Genomic DNA, 27,304 nt, shown 5'->3' with positions numbered 1-27,304 from the left:
TTTTCAGTTTAATTCATTAATCCCTTAAGTTTAATTTTCGCATCAGCCAGAGGCGGAGAAAGGAGCGAAAAACAAAAAGGGAGGAGAAGACAACTCCCTGTTGGAAGGGAAAGCGGGTGGCTCAATAACACAACTCTCCCTCCCTCTGCAAGAGCTCAGGCCTGGCTTTTGTCACTCCTGCAGGACTCCCATCACACACACCATGGGCTCCCACCAGCAGAAGGGCGATGGCCAAGGCATGGCTGAGCAGTCTGGAGGTTGCCACGGCGGCGGCGGTGGCGGCGGCTGCGGCTGCTGTTGCCACAGCAGCGGTGGAGGATGCCATGGAGGAGGTGGATCCATGAGCTACCAGAGCCAGGGATCGTCCTGCCACGGAGGAGGAGGAGGAGGAGGAGGAGGATGCTGCCATGGCGGTGGCGGCGGCGGTGGCGGCAGTGGTGGCGGTGGAGGGATCATTTATCAGACTCACATGGCATCATCCTCCTGTGGAGGAGGAGGAGGAGGAGGAGGAGGTGGAGGAGGAGGAGGAGGAGGAGGAGGCCAGCAAAGCCAAGGATCCATCTGCATCATTGGAGGAGGAGGAGGAGGAGGAGGAGGAGGGGGCTCAGGGCAGCAAAGCCAAGGTCCCATCATTATTGGAGGGGGTGGAGGTGGCGGAGGGGGAGGCTCTGACCACCAGAGCCATGTGCCCATCTGCATCGGAGGGGGAGGAGGAGGAGGAGGAGGAGGTCAGCAAAGCCAAGGTCCCATCTGCATCGGTGGGGGAAGCAGTGGAGGTGGTGGAGGTGGAGGTGGAGGCCAGCAGGGCAAAGGAATCATCATTATTGGTGGAGGCAGCGGCGGTGGAGAAGGAGGAGGAGGAGGCCACCAGGGCCAAGGTCCCATCTGCATCGGAGGGGGCAGTGGAGGAGGAGGAGGAGGAGGTGGCTCAGGCCACCAGGGCCAAGGTCCCATCTGCATCGGAGGGGGCAGTGGAGGAGGAGGAGGTGGTGGAGGTCAACAAAGCCAAGGTCCCATCATTATTGGTGGAGGAGGCTCAGGGGGTGGCAAGGGAGGAGGAGGAGGAGGTGGAGGTTCAGGCCACCAGGGTCAAGGTCCCATCATCATTGGTGGTGGCAGTGGAGGAGGAGGAGGAGGTGGAGGAGGAGGAGGCCACCAGGGCCAAGGTCCCATCTGCATTGGAGGTGGCAGTGGAGGAGGAGGTGGCTCAGGCCACCAGAGCCAAGGTCCCATCATCATTGGTGGTGGTGGAGGAGGAGGAGGTGGCGGCTCAGGGCAGCAAAGCCAAGGTCCCATCTGCATTGGTGGGGGTGGCAAGGGAGGAGGAGGAGGAGGTGGAGGAGGTGGCTCAGGCCACCAGGGTCAAGGTCCCATCATCATTGGTGGTGGTGGAGGTGGTGGTGGTGGAGGTGGAGGTGGCTCAGGGCAGCAAAGCCAAGGTCCCATCTGCATTGGAGGCGGCAGTGGAGGAGGAGGAGGTGGCTCAGGCCACCAGGGTCAAGGTCCCATCATCATTGGTGGAGGAGGTGGCAGTGGAGGAGGAGGAGGAGGCCACCAGGGCCAAGGTCCCATCTGCATTGGTGGTGGCAGTGGAGGAGGAGGAGGAGGAGGTTCAGGCCACCAGGGCCAAGGTCCCATCATCATTGGTGGTGGTGGAGGAGGAGGAGGAGGTGGAGGAGGACACCAGGGTCAAGGTCCCATCTGCATTGGAGGTGGCAGTGGAGGAGGAGGAGGAGGTGGCTCAGGCCACCAGGGCCAAGGTCCCGTGGTCATCATCAGTGGAGGAGGAGGAGGAGGAGGTGGGGGTGGCTCCTCCAGCTCCGGGGGAATGTCCATGCAGCAGCAGACCCAGCCCATCTGCTGGCCACCACAGACCAAGCACAAGTAGTGCCCACCTGAAGGACTCAGACACCGAGGAGACCCGAGATATGAAGATGCCTCACATTTCCTCCTCTAGTAAATTTAAGATTATTTGTGTTGTTCTCTTCTCCCTTCCCCTGCCAATGTCCTGACCAGAATCTCGGGTGTTGTGTATCTCTAATTCCACGCAGGGTTGTTCCTGTTCCTGCTTCCATTTTCAAGTGCTTGCACCAGATAATAAAATTTGCAGTTCTAGAAATATCTGTGTGTGAGTGGTTGGATTTTCTGGCCCTGGTTCCTTTATTTCCATCCCTGGTTTGATTCCAGTGCTGTTGCAATAAAGCTCCAGAGCAAACCTGCACTGAAACCCCACTGGGAGAAGAGATTTTGCATTCACTAAATATTCTCGGGTCCTTCTTTAATGTCTCTTTTCCCAAATTCTGCCCTTCAGAGAAGGCACCACAAAGTTGATCCCTGGGGTCTCTCTATCTCGACAAAATTCTGGTGATGCCCAAGAAAGTTCTGAGTGGGTTCAGAGAGAGAAGATGACAAAATTCTGCCCTGCAGCATTTCAAGGGGCAATTACAGCGCTGACAGGAGCTCCGGCCGTTTGTAAGGTGCTGCAGAAGCTCCTGGTGCTCTCACAAGTGGAGCAGAAATTCAGGGAATCCGCAAGAATTTTCCAGCTCTGTTCCCCTCGGAATCGGAACAGACACAGGAGGGTGGAATCACTGAATATCCTGAGGGGGAAGGCACCCCCAAAGACTCCCAAATCCTGCTCCTGTCCCTGCAAAGACACCCCACCAACATCCCCTGAGCCCCCCATCTATAACACTCAATACAATGAGTTTTACTTCAATAAAATAAGTGCGTATCTCAACAAAATAAGGCTCCCAAGTCCCTTCTGGAGTCGGTCACCAACAGCATCTCCAGGCTGGATTGGAGGGTGGCCACCTCCAGAATCCCACAGGAGCCCCAGAATCCCAGCTGGAAGTCTGAGCCGCGGGAGCCGAGCTCACGTGTGGCACCTGCCACAGATGCGGGGCAGCCGAGGAAGTGATGCAGGGCAGAGGCATCGTCCGCAGCCTGTGAGTCAGGAGAAGTGGGATGAAGGACGAGAGGTTCTTTGGTAAATAATCCAATCACCATTCCTCGAGATGCCTCAATTCTTACTCAGGAATAACAGTATAAATGTTGGTGGATCTCGGGGCTCTTCATTCGCTCAGCTTTGCCCTGAGGTGTCCTTGGTCGGAGCCCAGCAGGGTAAGTCCAGCTCTGCCCAAGGGAGGGATTCTTCTCTTCCTTTCCCGCTTCCAGAATGCAAAAGTTTTGGGGAAAATCGTCCGGGGGAGTCAATGCAAGGGCAGGGAATCTGCTGGGGGAAATTGAAATCTCTTGTGGGTGCCTCGGTCCCACCCGACCAAAAGAAGCAGGGTCAGGGTTACTGAACTTTGTCTCTCATTTCATGGAGATGGGATAACTTTCGGATAAAAGGCATTTAAAAAATATCCTGGACACTACAAAACGTTGTTGGCTTGGACCGGGGGAAATTCTCCTGAGAGCAGCTGGCTGCCCTGGAGTAAAAAGCTGTTCCTTGCAGGGTCACTGCTCTGAGATGAGCTCCAGACGAAGAAGATCCAACAGCCGGGGCCGGGGGAATTCCGAGTCCCAGGGCTCCTCCAGCCAGGGAGGTGGAGAATCAAACCAGCATGGGTTTGCCAGCTCTGGCAGCAGTGGAGGAGGAGGAGTATCAAGCAACGTGGCCAACGCTCCCATCATCAACATCACTGGAGGAGGTGTAGGGGGCTCCTATAACTCTGGAGGAAATGTTTTTATAACAGCAGCCCCAGCCCATCTGCTGGCCACCACAAACCAAGCACAAGTAGTGCCCACGAGAAGGACTCAAATACCGACAAAGCCCTAGATATGAAGATGCCTCACATTTCCTCCTCTAGTAAATTTAAGAGTTTTGTTAAACAAAAAGTAACAAAAGTAAAGAAAAGGAAGTTTAACAGCACTGCTGCCAGAATTCTTCTCACTTACCCTACCAATGTCCTGACCAGAATCTCGGGTGTTGTGTATCTCTAATTCCACCCACGGCTGTTCCTCTTCCTGCCTTCATTTTCTAATGCTGGCACCAGATAATTAAAGCTGCAGTTCTAAAGAATTCTCTATGTGAGTGGTTGGATTTTCTGGCCTCGGTTGCTTTATTTCCACCCCTGGTTTGATTCCAGTGCTGTTGCAATAAAGCTCCAGAGCAAACCTGCACTGAAACCCCACTGGGAGAAGAGGTTTTGCATTCACTAAATATTCTCGGGTCCTTTTTAAATGTCTCTTTTCCCAAATTCTGCCCTTCAGAGAAGGCACCACAAAGTTGATCCCTGGGGTCTCTCTATCTCGACAAAATTCTGGTGATGCCCAAGAAAGTTCTGAGTGGGTTCAGAGAGAGAAGATGACAAAATTCTGCCCTGCAGGATTTCAAGGGGCAATTACAGCGCTGACAGGAGCTCCGGCCGTTTCTAAGGCGCTGCAGAAGCTCCTGGTGCTCTCACAAGTGGAGCAGAAATTCAGGGAATCCGCAAGAATTTTCCAGCTCTGTTCCCCTGGGAATCGGAACAGACACAGGAGGGTGGAATCACTGAATATCCTGAGGTGGAAGGGACCCCCAAAGACCCCCAAATCCTGCTCCTGTCCCTGCACAGACACCCCACCAACATCCCCTGAGCCCCCCATCTATAACACTCAATACAATGAGTTTTACTTCAATAAAATAAGTGCGTATCTCAACAAAATAAGGCTCCCAAGTCCCTTCTGGAGTCGGTCACCAACAGCATCGCCAGGCTGGATTGGAGGGTGGCCACCTCCAGAATCCCACAGGAGCCCCAGAATCCCAGCTGGAAGTCTGAGCCGCGGGAGCCGAGCTCACGTGTGGCACCTGCCACAGATGCGGGGCAGCCGAGGAAGTGATGCAGGGCAGAGGCATCGTCCGCAGCCTGTGAGTCAGGAGAAGTGGGATGAAGGACGAGAGGTTCTTTGGTAAATAATCCAATCACCATTCCTCGAGATGTCTCACTTCTTACTCAGGAATAACAGTATAAATGTTGGTGGATCTCGGGGCTCTTCATTCGCTCAGCTTTGCCCTGAGGTGTCCGCGGTCGGAGCCCAGCAGGGTAAGTCCAGCTCTGCCCAAGGGAGGGATTCTTCTCTTCCTTTCCCGCTTCCAGAATGCAAAAGTTTTGGGGAAAATCGTCCGGGGGAGTCAATGCAAGGGCAGGGAATCTGCTGGGGGAAATTGAAATCTCTTGTGGGTGCCTCGGTCCCACCCGACCAAAAGAAGCAGGGTCAGGGTTACTGAACTTTGTCTCTCATTTCATGGAGATGGGATAACTTTCGGATAAAAGGCATTTTAAAAATATCCTGGACACTACAAAACGTTGTTGGCTTGGACCGGGGGAAATTCTCCTGAGAGCAGCTGGCTGCCCTGGAGTAAAAAGCTGTTCCTTGCAGGGTCACTGCTCTGAGATGAGCTCCAGACGAAGAAGATCCCGCAGCCGGGGCCGGGGGAATTCTCAGTCCCAGGGCTCCTCCAGCCACGGAGGTGGAGAATCAAACCAGCATGGGTTTGCCAGCTCTGGCAGCAATGGAGGAGGAGGAGGAGGAGGAATATCAAGCCACGTGGCCAATGCTCCCATCATCAACATCACTGGAGGAGGTGTAGGGGGCAACTCCAGCTCGGGAGGAAACGTCCTTGCAGTAGCAGACCCAGCCAGCCTGCTGGCAGCCACAGAAAAGTGGAAGCCGTGCCCGCCAAAAAACCCTGACAGCAAGGAAGCCTGAGAGATGAAGATGCCTCACATTTCCTCCTCTAGTAAATTTAAGATTATTTGTCTTGTTCTCACTTACCCTGCCAATGTGCTGACCAGAATCTCGGGTGTTGTGTATCCGTAATTCCACCCACGGCTGTTCCTGTTCCTGCCTCCATTTTCTAATGCTGGCACCAGATAATTAAATTGCAGTTCTAATGAATTCTCTGTGTGAGTGGTTGGATTTTCTGGCCTCGGTTGCTTTATTTCCATCCCTGGTTTGATTCCAGTGCTGTTGCAATAAAGCTCCAGAGCAAACCTGCACTGAAACCCCAATGGGAGAAGAGATTTTGGATTCACTAAATATTCTCGGGTCCTTCTTTAATGTCTCTTTTCCCAAATTCTGCCCTTCAGAGAAGGCACCACAAAGTTGATCACTGGGGTCTCTCTACCTCCCCAAAATTCTGGTGATGCCCAAGAAAGTTCTGAGTGGGTTCAGAGAGAGAAGATGACAAAATTCTGCCCTGCAGGATTTCAAGGGGCAATTACAGGGCTGACAGGAGCTCGGGCCGTTTCTAAGGTGCTGCAGAAGCTCCTGGTGCTCTCACAAGTGGAGCAGAAATTCAGGGAATCCCCAAGAATTTTCCAGCTCTTTTCCCCTGGGAATCGGAACAGACACAGGAGGGTGGAATCACTGAATATCCTGAGGGGGAAGGGACCCCCAAAGACCCCCAAATCCAGCTCCTGTCCCTGCACAGACACCCCACCAACATCCCCTGAGCCTCCCATCTATAACACTCAATACAATGAGGCTCCTCAGCCCCTTTTTCTGTCAGTCACCAACGGCATCTAACAGCTCGATGGGAGAGTGGCAACCTCCAGAATCCCACAGGAGCCCCAGAATCCCAGCTGGCAGTTTGAGCCATGGAAGCCCTGTTCACATATGGGACCTGCAACAGATGTGGGGTGGCCAAAAAATTATTCATGGCAGAGACATCATCATCATCATCATCAATCAGCAAGTCAGTACAAGCAGGATTAAGGAGAAAGCTTGTTTGGGAAATTACACCTTTCACCATTCCTCGGAATGCCCCACCTCCCACTCAGGAACAACAGTATAAATGTTGGTGGATCTCGGGGCTCTTCATTTGCTCAGCTCTGCCCTGAGGTGTCCGTGGTCGGAGCCCAGCAGGGTAAGTCCAGCTCTGCCCAAGGGAGGGATTCTTCTCTTCCTTTCCTGCTTCCAAAACACAAAAGTTTTGGGAAAAATTATCTGGTGGGTGGCGGTGCAAGGGCAGGGAATGTGCTGGGGTGAATTGAAATCTCTTGTGGGTGCCTTGGTCCCACCAGGCCAAACAGAAGCAGGATCAGCCCCTACTACTGAAGGTTATCCCTCATCAGTGTTGAGATGAAAATGGAACGGCTTTGGGATAACGAGATGGGATAACTTTGGGATAAAACTCTTTAAAAGATGGTCCTGGACACTGTGAAGTGGTGGTGGGCTGGACAGGGATCACGGGCCTTGGGAAATTCTCCTGAGAATTGGTGGCCACCCTGGAGTAAAAAAACTTTTCCTTGCAGGGTCACAGCTCCGAGATGAGCTCCAACCTGCTCAGGTGCCTCATCCCCGGCCAGGGGAGTTCCCAGCCCAAGGACTCCTCCGACGGGGGAGGAAAACAAAAGAACCGGAATATAAATAACTATTCTGGCAGCAGTGGAGGTATTGGAGGAGGAGGAGGAGGTGGAGGAGTATCAAGCAACGTGGCCAATGCTCCCATCATCAACCTGAGTGGAGGAGGTGTAGGGGGCTACTCCAGCTCGGGAGGAAATGTCCTTGCAGGAGCAGACCCAGCCAGTCTGCTGGCAGCCACAGAAAAGTGGAAATAAAGCCTGCCAGAAGAACCCTGACAGCAGGGAAGCCTGAGATATGAAGATGCCTCACATTGCCTCCTCTAGTAAATTTAACATTACTTGCATTGTTCTCTTCTCCCTTCCCCTGCCAATGTCCTGACCAGAATCTCGGGTGTTGTGCATCCGTAATTCCACCCAGGGCTGTTCTTATTCCTGCTTCCATTTTCAAGTGCTTGCACCAGATAATAAAATTTGCAGTTCTAGAAACATCCGTGTGTGAGTGGTTGGATTTTCTGGCCTCGGTTCCTTTATTTCCATCCCTGGTTTGATTCCAGTGCTGTTGCAATAAAGCTCCAGAGCAAACCTGCACTGAAACCCCAATGGGAGAAGAGATTTTGGATTCACTAAATATTCTCAGCTCCTTTTTAAATATCTCTTGATGATCCCAAATTCTGTCTGTCAGAGAAGGCACCACAAAGTTGATCCCTGGGGTCTCTCTACCTCCCCAAAATTCTGGTGATGCCCGAGAAAGTTCTGAGTGGGTTCAGAGAGAGAAGATGACAAAATTCTGCCCTGCAGGATTTCAAGGGGCAATTACAGGGCTGACAGAAGCTCCGGCCGTTTCTAAGGTGCTGCAGAAGCTCCTGGTGCTCTCACAAGTGGAGCAGAAATTCAGGGAATCCCCAAGAATTTTCCAGCTCTGTTCCCCTGGGAATCGGCACAAACACAGGTGGGTGGAAGGGACCCCCAAAGACCCCCAAATCCAGCTCCTGACCCTGCACAGACAGAAATTCAGGGGCTCCCCCAAGACTTTTCCTGCTCTGAATCCCCATTGGAATCAGAGGCAAGCCCAGGATTTCAGCAAGACCCTTCCACGGCTGCCCGAGCTGGAACCCCGGGGGATTTCCTCATTCCCACAGTGCCCAAACACAGCCCTGGGTGTGAGGCTCCGGAGGGAGTTTCCCTGTGGGAAGGGAATCTCTTTGATGTGGTCTGCTCTGGCAACGAGCAGGGAAAGGGAATGAAACCTCGGAACTGTTCTATGGGAGGCTGGTGACGGACACCTGGAATTGTCCCCAGGAAAACAGGAGTGTCCCAGGGCTGGGATGGCTTCTCCTGTGCCTGCATCCTCAAAACACATCCAGATGAGCCCTCCCCAGCTCAAGGTGCCACTGGAAGAGCTGAGTTTCCTGGGATTTTATTATAGGAAGTCACCGAGGGGGCGAAAATTCCAGTGGCTGCGAAGTGCACAAGCACGGGCATTACTGGCACAGAGCAAAGCCAGAATTTGGGGTCTCACTTCAGGGAGGGTGAGAACGGTGCTGTCAGAAATCTCTGAGTCCAGAAATGACCCAGGAGCAAGAAAAACAGGATCCAAACGACAGAAATTGTCAGGGGGGCGGCAGGAGCATGGCACAGCCCCAAATCTTGTTGCTTCTTCAGAAATGCCCCAAAACGGGCAGGAATTCATCCTTCTGGTCCACATCCACGGAGATGCTGCTGCACAGGTGGGGACGTTGGATCTGGGGCCCCTCCATCTCCATCTCTTGATGTGCTGGGGCCGCCCTGACCTCTGGTGGAATCAAACAAAAATCCCGATCAACCCTTCGGTGCTGTGCTGGGAAATGTCCCACAGCTCCGGGGGGATTCCTTTGGCGCCCCAGGAATGTCAGCCCTGCCCCTGTTCCCTTGGGAATCTCCACAGACACAGGAGGGTGGAATCACTGAATATCCTGAGGTGGAAGGGACCCCCAAATCCAGCTCCTGACCCTGCACAGACACCCCAGCAACACCCCCTGAGCCTCCAGTCTGTAACACTCAATGAAATGAGTGCTACATCAATAAAATGAGGCTCCCCAGCCCCTTCTGGAGTCGGTCACCAACAGCATCTCCAGGCTGGATTGGAGGGTGGCCACCTCCAGAATCCCACAGGAGCCCCAGAATCCCAGCTGGCAGTTTGAGCCGCGGGAGCCGAGCTCACGTGTGGCACCTGCCACAGATGCGGGGCAGCCGAGGAAGTGATGCAGGGCAGAGGCATCGTCCGCAGCCTGTGAGTCAGGAGAAGTGGGATGAAGGACGAGAGCTTGTTTGGTAAATAATCCAATCACCATTCCTCTGGATGCCTCACTTCCCACTCAGGAATAACAGTATAAATGTTGGTGGATCTCGGGGCTCTTCATTCGCTCAGCTTTGCCCTGAGGTGTCCGTGGTCGGAGCCCAGCAGGGTAAGTCCAGCTCTGCCCAAGGGAGGGATTCTTCTCTTCCTTTCCCGCTTCCAAAACACAAAAGTTTTTGGAAAAATTATCTGGTGGGTGGAGGTGCAAGGGCAGGGAATGTGCTGGGGTGAATTGAAATCTCTTGGGGGTGCCTTGGTCCCACCAGACCAAACAGAAGCAGGATCAGCCCCTGCTACTGAAGGTTATCTCTCATCAGTGTTGAGATGAAAATGGAACGGCTTTGGGATAAGGAGATGGGATAACTTTGGGATAAAAGTCTCTAAGAGCTGATCCTGAACACTATGAAGTGGTGTTGGGCTGGGCCAGGGTCACGGGCCTTGGGAAATTCTCCTGAGAATTTGTGGCCACCCTGGAGTAAAAAACTTTTCCTTGCAGGGTCACAGCTCCGAGATGTGCTCCAGACAAAGCGCGTGCCACGGCTGCTGCTGCTGCTGCCAGGGCAGCTCCCAGTCCCAGAGCTCCTCCGGCGGGGGAGGAGGCGGATCCTGCTGCGGTGGAGGATCCTCCGGAGGATCAGCCCAGAAGATCATTATCAGCTCTGGCGGCGGAGGAGGAGGAGGAGGAGGAGGCTCCTCCGGGTGCTGCGGCGGAGGATCCGGTGGTGGATCCTCAAAGAGCATGATGGGAGGTGGAGGTGGAGGAGGAGGAGGATGCTGTGGTGGAGGATCCAGTGGTGGATCCTCAAAGAGCATGATGGGAGGTGGAGGTGGAGGAGGAGGAGGATGCTGTGGTGGAGGATCCAGTGGTGGATCCTCAAAGAGCATGATGGGAGGTGGTGGTGGAGGAGGAGGAGGATGCTGTGGTGGCGGATCTGGCGGTGGATCTTCTGGGATGAAGATCATCATGGGAGGTGGAGGTGGTGGCGGAGGAGGATGCTGCGGTGGAGGATCCAGTGGTGGATCCTCAAAAAGCATGATGGGTGGTGGTGGCAGTGGAGGTGGATGCTGTGGTGGAGGATCCGGTGGTGGTGGATCCTCAAAGAGCATGATGGGTGGTGGTGGTGGAGGAGGAGGAGGATGCTGTGGTGGAGGATCCAGTGGTGGCTCTTCCGGGATGAAGATCATCATGGGAGGCGGAGGTGGTGGTGGAGGAGGAGGATGCTGTGGTGGCGGATCCGGTGGTGGTGGATCCTCAAAAAGCATCATGGGTGGTGGAGGTGGTGGTGGTGGAGGAGGAGGATGCTGCGGTGGAGGATCCAGTGGTGGTGGCTCTTCTGGGATGAAGATCATCATGGGAGGCGGAGGTGGAGGCGGTGGAGGATCCAGTGGCGGATGCTGCGGTGGAGGATCCGGCGGTGGATCCTCAAAAAGCATGATGGGAGGGGGAGGCGGTGGCGGTGGAGGCGGATGCTGCGGTGGAGGATCCTCCGGAGGATCAGCCCAGAAGATCATCATCAGCTCTGGCGGAGGAGGAGGAGGAGGAGGCTCCTCCGGCTGCTGCGGAGGGGGATCCGGGGGCGGCTCCTCGGGAGGGAAGATCATCATGGGAGGGGGCGGCGGTGGAGGTGGAGGATGCTGCGGTGGCGGCTCCTCTGGCCAGACCATCATCATCAGCTCTGGAGGAGGCGGCGGAGGCTCCTCCCAGCAGAAATGTCCCGTTGTCATCCCCAGCGTGGTGTCCCACCAGACCAAGCAGAGCTCCCACTGGCCTGGCCAGCAGAAATAACAGCCCTGAGCAGGGAACAGGTGAATCCCTGCGCTCCAGGATGGCACATCCCTGTCCCTCGTGTCCCCTTGGTGCTGCATCCCTGTGCTGTGAACTCCCAGGTGGCTCCTCTGTGCCATAAATGTGACGGGAAATAAAGATTTCTGTACGCAGAACTGGTTTGTGAGGTTGCTTCTCTCCTTTGTCAGTTTGCTGACCCAAAAATTAATAAAACATCCAAAATGTTCTGCTGGGAAATGTTCTCCAGCCTCCGGTGCTGGAGCAGGTGCTCACCAGCAGATCTTTCCTACATCCAACCGAATTTTCCCCTCTTTCATCCTGACCCCATTCCCTCTGTCCTGTCCCTGCAGTTTCTGAGGAAAAAATCCCTCTCCAGCTTCCCTGGAGCCCCTGCAGATCCTGGGAGGGGCTCTGGGGTCTCCACAGGCTCAGCATTCCCAACATTCCCAACATTCCCAGCCCGGCTCTATGGGGAGGGTCTTCAAGCCCTTCATCAACTTCATGGCCCTCTCTGGACTTGCTCCAACAATTCCACATCCCTTTTATGTTGGGGACACCAGAACTGGACGCAGAATTCCAGGTGGGATCTCACCAGAGCAGAGTAGAGGGGGAAAACCCCTCCCTGACCACGCTTTCCTCTCAAAGAGGGAAAATCCCCTCAAAAAAGATTCCCAAAGCCCTCTTTGGAACAGGTAGGATTAGTCTTGAGTCCAGTAAGCTTTAACTTTAAGCCCAGAGGGTTTTTGTTCACCTCACAAACACACCCGCAAGGGAGGAAACAAAATTAGAAATCAAAGGGATCGTCGGCCGTGACGCTCTTGAGGGAGCACGACTGACAGACTTTTGGGAAAACTGGAGAGTTCTTCTCCAGGATCACCGCCCCCATTGTCAGCATCACTGAGGGAATCTGGTGGGAAAAGGGATCCGGGGTGCTGCGGGGTCTGGCCAGGGATTTGTCCTCTCTCTTACCAACCACCCAGCGAGGTGTTTGCAGTGAGGACATGGAGATTGCAGGAGGAGGAACTGGAGGGTTCCAGGACTGCAGGGGAAAGGGCCCAGCAGAGAATCACCAAACTGGGAACGTGTCCCCGAAGCCTTTTACATCCCCGCTTCCCTTTAGCCAACACAGGCATCCAAATTTCTCCCTGACCTGGGAGAGGTTATGGTTGTGCCCGCCCTTCCGGCAGCTGCGTGTCCAGCTGTGCTTTTCCTCCACCTCTGGCCAACAAATCCACGTGCTACAGGTCCCAGGGGCTCCAAAAACCTCCGTGGTTTGCAGGAGCTCCTCTCAGCACCCCTCCAAAAACCTCCACGGCATTTCCTCACCCCTGGGTCAGGACGAGCTGCTCATCCTGGGTGTCCCTTTGTGCCAAGGAGCTGCCAATCCCTGGATATCCCTTTGTGCCAAGGAGCTGCCAATCCCTGGGTGTCCTTTTGTGCCAAGGAGCTGCCCATCCCTGGGTGTCCCTCTGGGCAAGTCCCTGCAGGTTGGAGGCACGGAAGGGATCAAGGTGTTGAGATCCTCGGGAGTACAACACCCACACGTCAGAGCTGGGAGCCAGGAGAGCGGTGACACCTCAGATCTGGAGATGAGAACAGAGATAAGGCCACCAAAGGGACTCCAAAGTCCCTGCACGTGTGTCCCCGGCGCTGGTGGCCCTGTCCCCATCCCAAGGGTGTCAAAGTCACGTTCACGGTGACACCTGGGACCTGCTGCTGCTGTCACACGTCCCCCACAGCCCAAACCCCATTAGTCGTTCCTCTGCTCGGTGTCCTGGCAGGGCGGATGCTGCTGTCAGGCTCCAAACGCGCGTGACACAGAGCCGGTGTTGGGACAGCCGTGCTGACAAAACGTCATCCTGCAGCAGGGAACACATCCAGGTGACTCCCCTGCTCAGGGGAGGGTGGGGTGGCCACTGAAGACCCTGGGAAATGGGTCCTGTTTGGGGAAAGGGGGTGTTGAACGTCCTAAAGTTCAAGGTCTTGATGATCTTTGAGTGCAACTTCGAAAACGAAAAGGGTTTCAAGGTTTTGCCCACTCCAGCCTGGAGAATGAGATCGCTGGGAGCTGGAGCTGAGCACAAACCTCCAAAACTCCAACAGCCACCTTGGGGTCACAAAAGGCCGAAAGGACAAATCCCCTTTGTCACTGTCACCCTCACAACATCCTCAACACAGACCTGGGCAGCTCCAGAGCAGGGAACTCCAGCAGGGTTCAACCTCTGGCCTTTCCCAGCAGGATGGGTGGATGGATGTGCTCCTGTTCCCCTCTTGCCAGCCCTTGAGGAAATTCTCCAAAATTCTCCAGAATTTTCTGGGACTCTGCTCAAGGACATCCTTTATTATCCTTGTCCTTCCATCACCCTCTGGCTCCAGCTCACTGCAGTCCCCATCTCTTGGCATCTGCTCCTCTGCTTGGTTTGTGAGGTTGCTTCTCTCCTTTGTCAGTTTCCTGACCCAAAAATTAATAAAACATCCAAAATGTTCTGCTGGGAAATGTTCTCCAGCCTCCGATGCTGGAGCAGGTGCTCACCAACAGATCTTTCCTACATCCAACCGAATTTTCCCCTCTTTCATCCTGATCCCATTCCCTGTGTCCTGTCCCTGCAGTTTCTGAGGAAAAATCCCTCCCCAGCTTCCCTGGAGGAGATTTGGGAGCAGGGGTTGGGTGCGGGTACACTGCCCAGTCCCCACTCTGTCCTGAGCACCCAAGAAGCTCCAGCCCAGCAGAAACACATTGAGGGGCCACCCCTACCCCAAAAACTGACCCCGAGATGCCGTTTGCCCCAAAAATTTGGGAGCGAGGCTCCCGGAAGGGAATCATTAAGAGGAATTAGGGAGTGAAGAACAGAACGGGGCTGATGCGCCTCCTTCTCATCAGCTCTGCTGCAAGTGAGTCAAGGACGGAGCCAGGCTCTGTAAATCAATCTCTCAGCATTCCTTAGGGTGTCTCACTTCCCACGGGAGCGCGATCCATCCCTTATAAAAGCTCGCCTGTCCCAGGGCTCCTCACTCCACCAACGCCGAGCATCGCCGCGTTCCCACCAGCACCCAAGGTAAGGCGGCGGATACGGAAACTTCTGGAACGTCCACGCAGGGAAATCCCTCCAGCAGTTCCGTCTTTGGGGGTTCTCTGAGCCGTGGTGGCTCCACCAAAAACCAACTGGAGGTGCCAACAGAACTCCCCTCCTTAGACAGGGGAGCTGCAGCTGGAACGCTGAGAGCTGAGCTTTGAGCTGCTGAGTCAGTGTGAGACATCCAGAAGGATCCACAGAGGATTTTTTTAGGCGTGTCACAGCATGTGTGCAAAGCTGGGGAAGCGTTCCCAACCTCCCTGCACGCAGAGGTTCCTCGGAACTGTTGTGACCTGCGGGGAGCTCCCCAGGACGTCCCGGGGGGAGGGAGTTTAAAGCTGCAGAATTTGGGACAAATGGGGCAATTCCCGGGAATTCTTCCCTTTTTCTTTGCTGGGAAGGCTCAGCTGCGTCTCCTCTCTGACGGCTCCATTCCTTGCAGGCTCACAGCTCCGAGATGTGCTCCAGACAAAGCTCCGGGGGTTGTCACGGGATGTCCTCCCAGTCCAGCGGTTGCCACAGCCAGGGCTCCGGTTGCCACGGGAGCGGCTCCTCCGGTTACCAATCCCAGGGCTCCTCCTGCTGCGGGGTCGGAGGGGGCTCCGGCAAAGTCATCATCAGCTCCGGTGGAGGAGGAGGATCCTGCTGCAGTGGAGGCTCCTCGGGATACGGGATGGGAGGGGGATACGGTGGATCTTCGGGATCAAAGAGCATCGTTGGAGGAAGCAGTGGAGGCTCCTCTGGATGCTGCAGTGGGAGCTCCTCCAGCTATGGGATGGGAGGAGGATACGGTGGTGGCTCCTCAGGAGGGAAAACCATCATTGTAGGGGGAGGCAGTGGAGGCTCCTCTGGATGTTGTAGTGGAGGATCCAGCTATGGGATGGGAGGTGGATATGGGGGATCTTCAGGATCAAAGAGCATCATTGGAGGAAGCAGTGGAGGCTCCTCAGGTTATGGCATGGGTGGTGGATACGGTGGTGGCTCCTCAGGGACAAAGGTCATCATTGGAGGGGGAAGCAGTGGAGGCTCCTCTGGATGCTGCAGTGGAGGGTCCAGCTATGGCATGGGTGGAGGATATGGTGGCTCTTCGGGATCAAAGAGTATTATTGTAGGGGGAGGCAGTGGAGGCTCCTCTGGATGTTGCAGTGGAGGATCCAGCTATGGGATGGGAGGAGGATACGGTGGTGGCTCCTCAGGAGGGAAAACCATCATTGTAGGGGGAAGCAGTGGAGGATCCTCAGGTTATGGCATGGGTGGAGGATATGGTGGCTCTTCAGGATCAAAGACCATCATTGGAGGAAGCAGTGGAGGATCCTCTGGGTGCTGCAGTGGAGGATCCTCAGGTTATGGGATGGGAGGAGGATATGGTGGCTCTTCAGGATCAAAGAGTATTATTGTGGGTGGAGGTAGTGGAGGCTCCTCTGGATGCTGCAGTGGAGGGTCCAGCTATGGGATGGGAGGTGGATATGGGGGATCTTCAGGATCAAAGAGCATCATTGGAGGAAGCAGTGGAGGCTCCTCTGGATGCTGCAGTGGAGGATCCTATGGAATGGGAGGAGGATACGGTGGTGGCTCCTCAGGAGGGAAAACCATCATTGTAGGGGGAAGCAGTGGAGGCTCCTCTGGATGCTGCAGTGGAGGGTCCTATGGCATGGGAGGAGGATACAGCAGTGGTTCCTCTGGCCAGACCATCATCATCAGCTCTGGAGGTGGCTCCTCCCAGCAGAAATGTCCCGTTGTCATCCCCAGCGTGGTGTCCCACCAGACCAAGCAGAGCTCCTACTGGCCTGGCCAGTGGAAGTAACAGCCCTGGGCAGCTCCAGAGCCGAATGTCTTTGCCTCCAGCCCTGGCTCTGCTGCCTGGTCCTTCCCAGCTGTCCCCTCCTGTCCCCTGGGCGCTGCAGCCTCGTGTGAGAGCTTCAGGATGACCCTGCCGTGCCCTGCCCCTGGCATTGGGGTTCTGCTGCTTTCCCAAAGGCACTTTTAAAATCCAATAAATGTTATAACTGCTCAAAACTGCCCTTCTTTTGGGAGTTTCATTTCATACATTTCATCTCATAAATTTCATTTATTTCTTGCACTATGAACCTGCATTTCATGGTCTCGGGATGTAGAAATGTCTCTGCTGAGATGTTGCACTCCAAAGCCACCCGGTTTATTGTCCCAGAGGTTTTGCACCTTCATTTCCCACCTGGGCTCTGCCAGGGAGGAACAGAAGATCCCAAAATTCGAAGGAACCACGGCACCAACACCCTTCGGTGCCTGGGCATGGTGAGGGACCCTCTGTGTCCTCTGGGAGACGTGACCAGGCCCAGCAGGGACTGGGGATGACCCAAGAGCAGCTGGTGATGCCCAGGGTGGGCAATGAAACCCTGACAGCACCCACGGCCTTGCCATCCTCCCCCTTCCCCAGGGCAGGCTCAGGGCGTGGAATCAGCAGGAATTTCCCCATGGAAATTGGGGGGTCAGGGCTTGGCAGGGACTGCCCAGGGAGGTTTGGAGTCCCCATCCCTGGAGGTGTCCCAGGAAGGGCTCAGGATGTGGCACTCAGAGCTCTGGGGACAGGTTGGACTCGATGGTCTGGGAGAGCTTTTCCAGCCTCAGATTTTCTGGAATTCCAAAATCTATACCCAGAGGGAAACCTCACCTGCGAACCAGCCAAGCCAGCCCCGGGGCCGGGCAGGATGGAATAAAACCAGCAGCAAATCCCTCGGGGAGCTGCAAATCTGCCTCAAATCTTTCCCTTCCCAGGTTTTGCTCCCCCGCCCTGGATTTCTGCCCGGGGATGGAGTTTTGGCCAAAGCCGCGACTTTTCTGCCCCCACAGCGAAATTCCCGGAGCTGCTCCAACCCCCAGGAATTGCTGTGCTCAGGCTGGAGCCTCGCTGGGATGTGCAACCCCTCCAGTGCCCCTGCAGCTCTCTGCAACCCGGAGGAAGGAGGTGAGAGAGAGGAAGGGAAGGATTTGGAGGCACAGTCCTTCATTAAAGCCTAATCCAGCTAAACTGGGTTTAAACATCGGGACGTTCACACCTCCGCAAGTTCTGCCTTTAAGCACCCTTGCAAAATTCCCACTTAGGGCATCAATCACTTTTAACGAACCTTCTGGGTCATATGCAAATGGTTTCCTCGGAAAAAAAAAAAAAAAACAAAAAAACAAAAACAAAACAAACAAACGAAGAAACAAAACAAAATTAAAAAAAAAAAAAAAAAAAAAAAGAAAGAAAATAAAATAAAACAAAAAAGCTCTCCCTGGAGCCAGCAGGAAGCTGCGGGAGGGGCTCGCTTGTCACCAGAGCTCTGTGACATTTCTTGCCCCGTGCCCCACTGTCCCTGGCATCGCCGCGAATTCTCCACCTCCCACATCCCCACCCACCTGTCCCGGGGCTGGGGGGTCGGAGGGTTCCTGCTTAGCCCAGGGCAGGGGCACAGGAATGGGCTCATTAAGCAGAAGTACCAATTAGAGCAGCGAAATGAGCGGTGTGAAGGGAGATACGGATCGGGTGCCAAAGCAAACACTGAAATCGCAGTTCGGTAAATAAATCCTTCTCATTCCCGAGGGTGTCTCACTTCCCATACACGCTAAACGCCGTATAAATGTTCCTGAGGCTCTTAAAGCTCCTCATTCAGACGACTTTTACCTTCTAAATGTGTTTCCGATGGCTGAAGAGGGTAAGTCTGGGGTTTTTGTTGTTGTTTTTTTTTTTCTGGGATTTTATCATTTCCTAGTCACGGGATGCAGCTGCTTTGAGACCTCGGCTCTGCCTGAGCCGAGCCTGGGTGAGCTTTTGTTCCCTTCTGGATCCAAACCCTGGAGAAAAAGGGGGAATCAAAGCACCACACCGGGATGAGAAGGGAAAAAACCTGGATGGGTCCGTGGTGGGGCCGGACTGCACAAACTCTGTGGGTTTGAATGTGCAGGATGCATTTTTTTATATTAATTAATAAAAACCCTGAGCTGGACATCAGAATAGCCACGAACCTCTGTGTCCGGGCCGATCATCATCTATCAAAAAATTTAAAAAAAAAAAAAGAATAAAATCAAAGGATTTTGGGGCTGCAGCAACAGAGCCAGGGTGGAAATTTTGATCCATCGCTCTTGCAACAGCTGAGAAACAGAGACGAGGATATTTTTGCACAATACGAGGATATTTTCGCATAATATCCTCGGTGTTTTTTGCAGCTCTGTTACCTGGACAAGAAAACGAGTGGGGGAAACCACGGCAGTCATTAGAGGGGAAAATAATAAATTTCAGGTTTCTCATTTCAGAATTTTGGATTCAGAATTTGGATTCAGAATTTGGATTCAGAATGTATTTCAGCTTTCGGATTCTCTGGAAATAGAGGTAGAGAGAGGAAAAGTATCCCAAGGAAAGTGCAGATATCCTTGGATTTGGAGAACAGGGGCTGTTCTAGCAGAAGGTGGCCCTGCCCATGGCAGGGTGGATGAGATTTCAGTTCTTTTCCAACCCAAACCACCGCACAATTCCACGGCTCTCTAACAGCTCAGCTCGGTTCCAAAGCCTGGAATCACCCCGAGCTTTCCCGGCCACCCCACCTGGCACCTCCCCACCCTCCCAGGCACAAAAACCACGCGATTTTTTTAATATTTTTGGGGGGGGGTTTGTTTTCCTTTCCTCTCTCAGATCTACCACTATCTCCGACGGAAATGTTCCCGGCGGGGTCGAGGCTACAACCGGGACATCTCCGTGAGCCACCGCCGCTTCTGCAGCGGCTCCTTCTCCGACGGCCGCGCCTCCTTCACCTACGGCGGGGAAGGTTCGGTCACCTACAACCGGAGACCCCCGCAGTGCTGGCCACCCTTGCCAGCCTCATCCCCCTACAACATCCCAGTGGGCTCCTCGTGTGACGGCCACGCGTGCCCCGTGGCCACCGGCGGGCTCACGTCGGGTTGGGAGGAGGCGACGACGGGAGCGGTGCCGGTTTACGGTTCCGGAGTGACAACGGGGTACGGCGAGGATGTGGGACGAAGGGATTTAGGAGCAGGGTATGGGTATGGAGCAACCCTAAGTGACAGCTCGGCCACGGGGGTGGTCACGGAAGGCTCAGGGGGCTACGGGGGATACGGAGCTGTCACATTCCCCAGCGTGGAGCTCGACCCTGCGGGAGGCGAGTGCGCCCAGGTGGTGCAGCAGAAATGTCCCGTGGTTGTCCCCACCGCCATCAAGGCCCAGCAGTGCAAGCAGAGCACCCAGTGGCCTCCCATCCAGAAGAAGTGACTCACCCCAAAAATCATCATTTTTACACCCGCTTTTCCCCCCCCAAAAAAAGTGGAATTTTCTCCCCCCCGCCCTGAGCGTGTCGTTGCATCACAGCAGTGGCCCCGAGAGGTGCTGGGAAAAGGGAAAACGGGAAAAGATTCTTTTCTCCACCTCCTTCGGATGACGGGTTGGAAAATAAAACCTCGCAGCCGGTGGGTAGTTTCAATATTTGGGGTGATTTCTTTCATTTCTGGCTCCTTCAGTCAAAACGCGAATGGGTCGCCAAGGAATCTCCCCAAGGAATTGTCGCGGGTATTTCACACCCGATTTAAAGTGACGTTTTTATTAATACCATTAAAATAAAGCCTTTTCAACAGTTAGAGAAGTTCAGGTGGCAACAGGACAGCGCCAGACTCTTCCCAGTGGAAGGACGAGGAGGAAAAAAAAAAAAAACCAAAAAACCAAAGCCAAAATTCCACCTGGGCACGAGGGAGAATTCCTTTCCATGGAGCAGCCGCCCACGGAAGGAGTGGAGACTCCCAGAGTCATCCCAAACTCACCTGGACGTGTCCCTGTGCCCCTCCCTGCTCCAACTATTCCAGAATCCCGGGATTTGAGCCTCGCTTGAGGAGATCCACCAATGTCCCGGGGAATTTCCGAGGATTGTTGTTTACAGCGTGACCTGGTTGTGGGAAACACATTGAGAAAGTAAGAAAATTACAGCCCGGAAAATATTCCAGGCTGGAGTTTCTCAGCTCTGTTCCCATCCTGATAAGCTGGTCCAGCTCAAAGCTGGGGAGAATTTCTCCCAGGGTGCTAATTTGGTTCAAATAAAAAAGGAATTAATAATAAAATAAAACACCTGTTGTGGTGTGTGGGCAGGCCCTGGCAATGGGGTGGCTTCTCTCTGAACCAATCACCTTTTCTCTATAAAACCAAGTGTGTTTCTGAAGAAACTTTTCCTTCTCTTCCTGTCATGACAGACGACCACGTAGCCGTGCATCTTCTTTTTTGCCGCACTTAAAGGGTTAAAACTCCTTTCCACGGCTCCACCTGGCCAGTGAAAGGTTGTTTACCTGGCCCAGGGATCGCGGGATGGCGCAACCCAGAACCTGGAGCATGAGGCAACTGCAGAGATCCTCCCCACAAGCTGCTCGTGGCGTTTTTGGAGAGGATCAGGCTCTAAATTAGGCACAAATTCCAGTGTTGGTTGGGAGTTGGGGTTTGCCCAACATTTAATCTTCCAGGACTTTTCTCTGGGGTTGTTTGACTCATCCAAATGCTCGTTAGGAAAAGGGGGAAAAAAAAAAAACAAACACCCATAGATCTGTGCCCATTTAAAAGTGAGATGTAAAAACACTTCGTTGCTTTTTTTTTTTGTAGTTTTTTTTTTTTTACCGTTCTGCTTTCACCCACCTGGGGGGATTTCGACCCTTTTAACACAATAAAAATCCAGAAACATCAAAGACCCAAATCCCCTGGGCTCTAAACCCGTGTTTGATGCCACAGGATCCTCACACGTGAAGTGTTGTAAGATGTGGGGACAATTACACAAGATTTTGTCACCAGCCTTATTAAATTCCTTTCTAAAATTAGGCAGCGTTATCATTAATTTGTTTTTATTCCCATTTCTAAAATCTACCACTTCATTATCAATATCCTGTGGGTTTCCTTCCTTCATTAAGGGAGTAAAAAAAAAAACTCTGAGAGCTCGAACAAATTCCCAGAGAATTCCACAAAACCAAGCCAGGAACCTTCAAATATTTGTGTTTATCCAGCTGACCGAAAACCAGCTCATAATTTCTGTCCTTCCCATTAAAAAAAAAAAAAAAAAAAAAAAAGCAGAAAACACTTGAAAATCTCATTTCTCATTCCCTGGTTCTTGTGGCTCCCTGAGTTTGGACAGTTCAATATTTAATAGAGCCAGGTATCAATATTTGGTATCAATATTTGGTATCAATATTTAATAGACCCAGGCCGAGCAGGGTGGGTTTGGACACGAGGAGCAGGAGCTGATCCAGCCTCCCCAGAGCTCAGCTCCTGTCCAAGCCTAGGAGGAGTCCAAGGCTGGGTTTTATCCCCAGCACAGCGAGGTTTCCTCCCCTCTCCTTGTGCAACAAGGCTGGGACGAGTCATCCTCTGAGATGCTCTGATAACACTGAGCTCATCCTGATTCTGATAATCCTGGGCTCATCCCAAAAGCCTAAAAACACAGGACTCATTCCCGACTTTGATAATACTGGGCTCATTCTGACTCTGATAAATCAGGACTCATTCCCAGCTCTGATAAACCAGGACTCATCACACTGGGCTCATCCCAAAGCCTAAAAACACTGGGATCATCCCAAAGCCTGACAATACTGGGCTCATCCCAAAGCCTAAAAACTCTGGGCTCATTCCCAACTCTGGTAACACTGGACTCATCCCAAAGCCTAAAAACACTGGGCTCATCTCCAGCTCTGATAATACTGAGCTCATTCCTGACCTCTGATAACTCCGGGCTCATTTCCAGCTCTGATAAACCACAACTCATCCCCAGCTCTGATAATACCGGGCTCATTTCCAGCTCTGATAAACCACGACTCACTCCCGACTCCGATAAGCCAGGACTCATCCTGAACTCTGGTAATACTGGGCTCATGCCCAGCTCCGATAAGCCAGGACTCATCCCCGGCTCTGATAAGCCAAGACTCATCCCGAGCCTGTCGGGGCTTGTTAAACCAGGCTTTGTTGGTGAACAGGCTGAGCAGCAAACACGGCTCTGGCCTCAGCTGGCGCCTCTGGATAGAAACTCCAGGAATTGTTTCAGCCATAGCGAACCCGAGCCGCCCCTGGGCTCCCAACAAAACCTCGCGGCTCCAGGAGGGAGTTCAGGTGGAAAATGAATGAGAACAACCGGGAGTGCTGCTGGAATTCCACGGTCAGGCCGGGAACAGGAGGGGAAATGAGAAACCGGCGCTGTTGCAAAGCCATGGTTGCATCCAGGGTTGCACCATCCCAGTGCTCCCAGTGCTCCCATCCCGCCCCAGGGAAGAGCTCGGGATGCGTGGGGAGCTCGGCTGCGTGGTCTCTGACCCAGCATTTTACTCACAGCTTACTCACAGGTGGAAGGTTTGCACAAGCGGCTTCCGATTTCCTGTCACATCTCCGGAGCCCGGCAAAGATGAGGGGGAAAAAAGGGAATTTTTCAAAGAGGAATTCTGTGTGGGGCATCTCGGGGCTGGCCAGGAGAAACGTCAGCAAATGAAAATTGGTGGTGGCTGCGTCAGGGATGGTGGAACGGAGGTAAAATTGGGCAGGAGGAAGATGGACACGGGCAGGAACCATGGAACCAGAGAATCCCCTGATGTCCCAGTCATGGAATCCCAATGAAACCAGAGAATCCCATGGAACCAGAGAATCCCATGGAACCAGAGAATCCCCAATCTCCCAGTCTCAGAATCCCTGATCTCCCAGTCATGGAATCCCATGGAACCACAGAATCCCATGGAACCAGAGAATCCCCAATCTCCAAGTCACAGAATCCCACGGAATCTCAGAATCCCATGGAACCACAGAATCCCATGATGTCCCAGTCATGGAATCCCAATGGAACCAGAGAATTCCATGGAATCTCAGAATCCCTGATCTCCCAATCACAGAATCCCATGGAACCAGAGAATCCCATGAAATCTCAGAATCCCCAATCTCCCAGTAACAGAATCCCATGGTAACTCAGGATCCCATGGAACCACAGAATCCCATGGAATCACAGAATCCCTGATGTCTCAGTTACAGAATCCCATAGAACCAGAGAATCCCAATGGAACCAGAGAATCCCCAATCTCCAAGTCACAGAATCCCATGGAATCTCAGAATCCCTGATCTCCCAATCACAGAATCCCATGGAAACTCAGAATCCCATGAAATCTCAGAATCCCCAATCTCCCAATCACAGAATCCCTGATCTCCCAGTCATGGAATCCCATGGAATCTCAGAATCCCCGATCTCCCAATCACAGAATCCCTGATGTCTCAGTCACGGAATCCCATGGAACCATAGAATCCCGTGGAATCTCAGAATCATTGATCTCCCAGTCACAGAATCTCATGGAATCTCAGAATCCCATGGAATCTCAGAATCCCATGGAATCTCAGAATCTCAGGATCCTCGCTCTCCCACTCACAGCACCCCGGAGCACCAGGGTCACCTGGAGCAGGTGACCCAGGGACACACCCAGGAGGGTTTGGGATGATTCCAGGGGGTCACTCCAGACCCTCCCTGGGCAGCTGTTCCGGGGCTCTGCCCCCCCTCCGTGGCGAGAAGCTCTCCCTCACCTTGAGGAGACCTCGTCACATTTTTGGGGAGCTCACAGGTAGAAGCCAACCCTTCCAAAAGTGACCTGTGCCACCAGCCGGGTTTGCCAGAGCCTCCCACGGTGGCCACAGACTGCACGGTCCTGGTTTTGGGAAATGACCATCAGACAGGGAACCCTCGGCTCAGGTCGGGTCCCTGCAGGTGTCTCACGGGGTGAAAACCACTTTAAAGATGTTTTCCAACCACGTCCAACCGGGACTTTCTAAGAATTTACCATTTTTTTACAGCCAGGACCTGAGAACTGCGGTTTTTCCCAACAAAGAACCCGGTCCTGCCTAGACCAGACATGGACAACCGAACACTGGGACTTCTCCTTCCTGCCAGACTCCAGCTGGGAGGTTTCGGGAGGACAGGAACCTCAAAACTCACCACCTTTGCCACCCATTTTGCAACTTAAAACTCATCGCGCCGTGAGGGTGAGACAGCCGGGGCCGCCCACACGGTTTTCACTGCAGCCCGCAGGGGCAGGGCGCAATTAAAGCTGTGCAACACGAGGAAGACAATCCAAAGCCTGACAAATCAATCCAAGAAATGGGCTGGAAGGAGCTTTTGAAGGTGCTGGGTAATTAGGAGGTGTGGCTGTTTTGTAAATAGCTCGGTCATTTTTTCCCCCGGGGCGGGGGGTGATTGCGTTTTTTTCAGGAAGGGATTTGGGGAGCTGTATAAAAGTCCTCGGAGGGGAGAGCAGCTCATTCACTCAGCTCCGCTCATCCTCCAGAGACTTCACAGCCGAGGTGAGTCCCTGCTCCCATGCTGACCTTCCATCCCAAAGAAAATTCCCTGCTCCGAGCTGAGCTTTGCTCTGGGGGGCATTTCCTGGGTTTATTGAGAGCCAAATCCTTGGCTCTGGGGCTGTTCTGTGCTCTCAGAAATTAGTGCTTAGTAGTAAAATTGATTACCTGTAGTTATATTTTGATTATTCTGGTGCTTTCCAGTATCCAAAGGACAGGCTGGAAATGAATAAAAGCGAATAATGGAATCTGGGGATGGATGAGACAGCAGGCTGATCCTTCTTGGGGTTAAAATGGGAATTTTAATTGCACTTATAAGCCTGACTCCTTGACTAAGCTCCTTTGGAAAACATTCAGGAGCTGAAAGTATTAAAAAGTCCTTGAAGAAATTTAGGGAAGAAGAGAGAAGGAGGATTGAAAGTGTGAGAGGAAGGAGCAGCAGGATCCTCTTCCAGCTCAGCATCCCTGAAATCCCAGCAATCCTCGGCAGGGGGTTGGGATGTGCACAGAGGATTTTCCCCACGCTCAGGAAATTTGGCCTGGAGGGAGCAGAGGACACGAGGAGGGAGAAAACCACGGGAATTTGTCTTTATTTTGGGCACCTGCCTTTGGAAGTGGATTTTTCCAGGGCTCTGCTGCCAATCCTGGCTGTGCCAGGGTCCCTCAAGGCTACGAGATTTTGGGATTCTTGCCGAGGCGCCTCGTGCTGCTGCGGGATATCCCAGCATCAAACAGAGCATCTGCTCCTCCGGGAGCATCCCAGGATGCAGCCAGGGGAGAGCAGGGAAATGGCTCAAAAAATAGCAGGGAAATGGCTCAGAAAATAGCAGGGAAATGGCTCAAAAAATAGCAGGGAAATAGCCCAAGGACGAGCAGGGAAATGGCTCAAAAAATAGCAGGGAAATGGCTCAAAAATAGCAGGGAAATGGCCCAAGGACGAGCAGGGAATGGCTCAAAAAATATGAGGGAAATGGCTCGAGGAAGAGCAGGGAAGTGGCTCATGGAAGAAGAAGGGAGCAGCTCATGGAGCCGAGCAGAAGCCGAGGCCAGGGCTGCTCTGGGGACTCGTGGGGGTGTTCAGATGCTCCAGGTTGATCCAGCAGTGCAGGAACAAAGCCCCAAACTGGGCAAACTGGAGGGGCAGAAAGGCAAATCCTACTGGGGACCCCGACCCCAACAGCGGAGCGGTGGGAATGGCTCATCTCACACCAAAACCTCACCCCAAAAATTCTCTCCTCCCCAGCTCCCCGACCAACCCAGAGATGTGCTCCCGTGAGAACAGAGGCTGCCACAGCTCCGAGAGCTCCTCCTGCCACGGAGGCCGCTCCTCCTGTCACGACAGCGAGCGCTCCTGCCACGGCTCCGAGGGGCTCGTGTGCCACGAGGTGACCCCGGTGCCCGACGTGACCCCCGTGGTGGTGCTGACCCCGCAGTGCCCGGTGGCCACGGGCACGGGCCAGGTGCCCGTGGCTCAGGTTCCGTGCCAGCAGCAGCAGCAGCAGGTCAAGCAGCCGGTGCAGTGGCCGCCGCAGCAGCAGCAGAAGTGACGGGAACCCCCGGAGCCTCTCGTGTCCCCCATGTCCCTGAGCTTGTGCTGGTCCCCCCTCTTCCCAATCCCCTCCTCCTGAGAGCCCCGAGTGGCATTAGCGCGGTGGAATTGGGATTTTTTTTCCCATCTCTTCGTTCCCTGCTCCCGTCTCCAGTAGCAAAGGTGTGATATTAAAGCCTAAAAGCTCATCAAACCTGCTGGCTCTCCTGGTGTTTTTTTCCACGGGTTTTTCTTCATCTTTGGCATCGTTCCCGAGCCTGGCTGGGCTGGGGGGAGCTGCTTTCCACAGATCCTCCCCTTCCCGGGGCATTCCAGCTGCTGGGGTGGCTCAGCTCTGCGGTCCCCACATTTTGGGAGCCTGCCAGGCTGATTTCCAAATCTGCATCTCTGCAGCCCCAGCCCTTGGCTCGGAGCCCCTCGCCTTGTGCAGGGTTTGCAGTTTGTTCACGGCTGGAGAGCACAGAGCAGACTCTGGGAAGTCTGGGAATCCCTGATCTCCGTGAACAGGAGGATCCCAGCAGAGGAAGGAGCTCAGTGTCACTTCTGACCCCTCTGAACAGAGAATTTGGGGTTAAATTGTGGTTTTTTTCTGCCAGGGAACTCTCCCTGCTTTGAAAATCCCATCATGAGTCTGTTCCTTGGAGGAAATCCCAGAATCCCTGAGGCTGGAAAAGCTCTCCAAGACCTCTGAGTCCAAACTGTGCCCAGTCCCCACCTTGTCCCCAGGCCAGGGCACCGAGTGCCACCTCCAGGAATTCCTTGGACACCTCCAAACCTCCCTGGGCAGCCCCTGCCAAGCCCTGACCCCCCCTTTTCCATGAGGAAATTCCTGCTGAATCCAACCTGAGCCTCCTGCCAGGGAGTTGTGGAGAGCAAGGTTCCCCCCGAGCCTCCTTTTCTCCAGGCTGAGCCCCTTTCCCAAATCCCTCAGGAATTCTCCATTCCCTTCTCCCGCT

The 27,304-nt window shown here is 53.7% G+C and overlaps 4 protein-coding genes across 4 annotated transcripts; all 4 read left to right on the top strand.

Moving 5' to 3' along the window:
• Window positions 1–202: 202 nt before the first annotated feature.
• LOC148220781 (uncharacterized) lies at window positions 203–1,888 on the top strand. The gene is made up of 2 exons (XM_088154705.1): window positions 203–791; window positions 855–1,888. The coding sequence occupies exons 1-2, from the start codon at window positions 203–205 to the stop codon at window positions 1,886–1,888; spliced, it is 1,623 nt and encodes a 540-aa protein (XP_088010831.1).
• Window positions 1,889–10,141: 8,253 nt separating this feature from the next.
• LOC148220780 (uncharacterized) lies at window positions 10,142–11,416 on the top strand. The gene is made up of 2 exons (XM_088181017.1): window positions 10,142–11,105; window positions 11,169–11,416. Exons 1-2 carry the CDS (start codon window positions 10,142–10,144, stop codon window positions 11,414–11,416), a joined length of 1,212 nt encoding a protein of 403 aa, XP_088037143.1.
• Window positions 11,417–14,715: 3,299 nt separating this feature from the next.
• On the top strand, window positions 14,716–16,294 carry LOC148220779 (uncharacterized). The gene is made up of 2 exons (XM_088154706.1): window positions 14,716–14,820; window positions 14,933–16,294. The coding sequence occupies exons 1-2, from the start codon at window positions 14,716–14,718 to the stop codon at window positions 16,292–16,294; spliced, it is 1,467 nt and encodes a 488-aa protein (XP_088010832.1).
• A 1,843-nt stretch (window positions 16,295–18,137) lies between these two features.
• LOC106862306 (uncharacterized) lies at window positions 18,138–19,729 on the top strand. Its single transcript, XM_088154707.1, has 2 exons — window positions 18,138–18,161; window positions 19,136–19,729. The coding sequence occupies exons 1-2, from the start codon at window positions 18,138–18,140 to the stop codon at window positions 19,727–19,729; spliced, it is 618 nt and encodes a 205-aa protein (XP_088010833.1).
• The last annotated feature ends 7,575 nt before the right edge of the window (window positions 19,730–27,304 follow it).

This window comes from Sturnus vulgaris, chromosome 31, assembly GCF_052056855.1.
Source record: "Sturnus vulgaris isolate bStuVul1 chromosome 31, bStuVul1.hap1, whole genome shotgun sequence".
NCBI lineage: Eukaryota > Metazoa > Chordata > Aves > Passeriformes > Sturnidae > Sturnus > Sturnus vulgaris.
The sequence above is the reverse complement of the archived record's forward strand: the minus strand, read 5'-3'. Positions and strand labels throughout refer to the sequence as shown.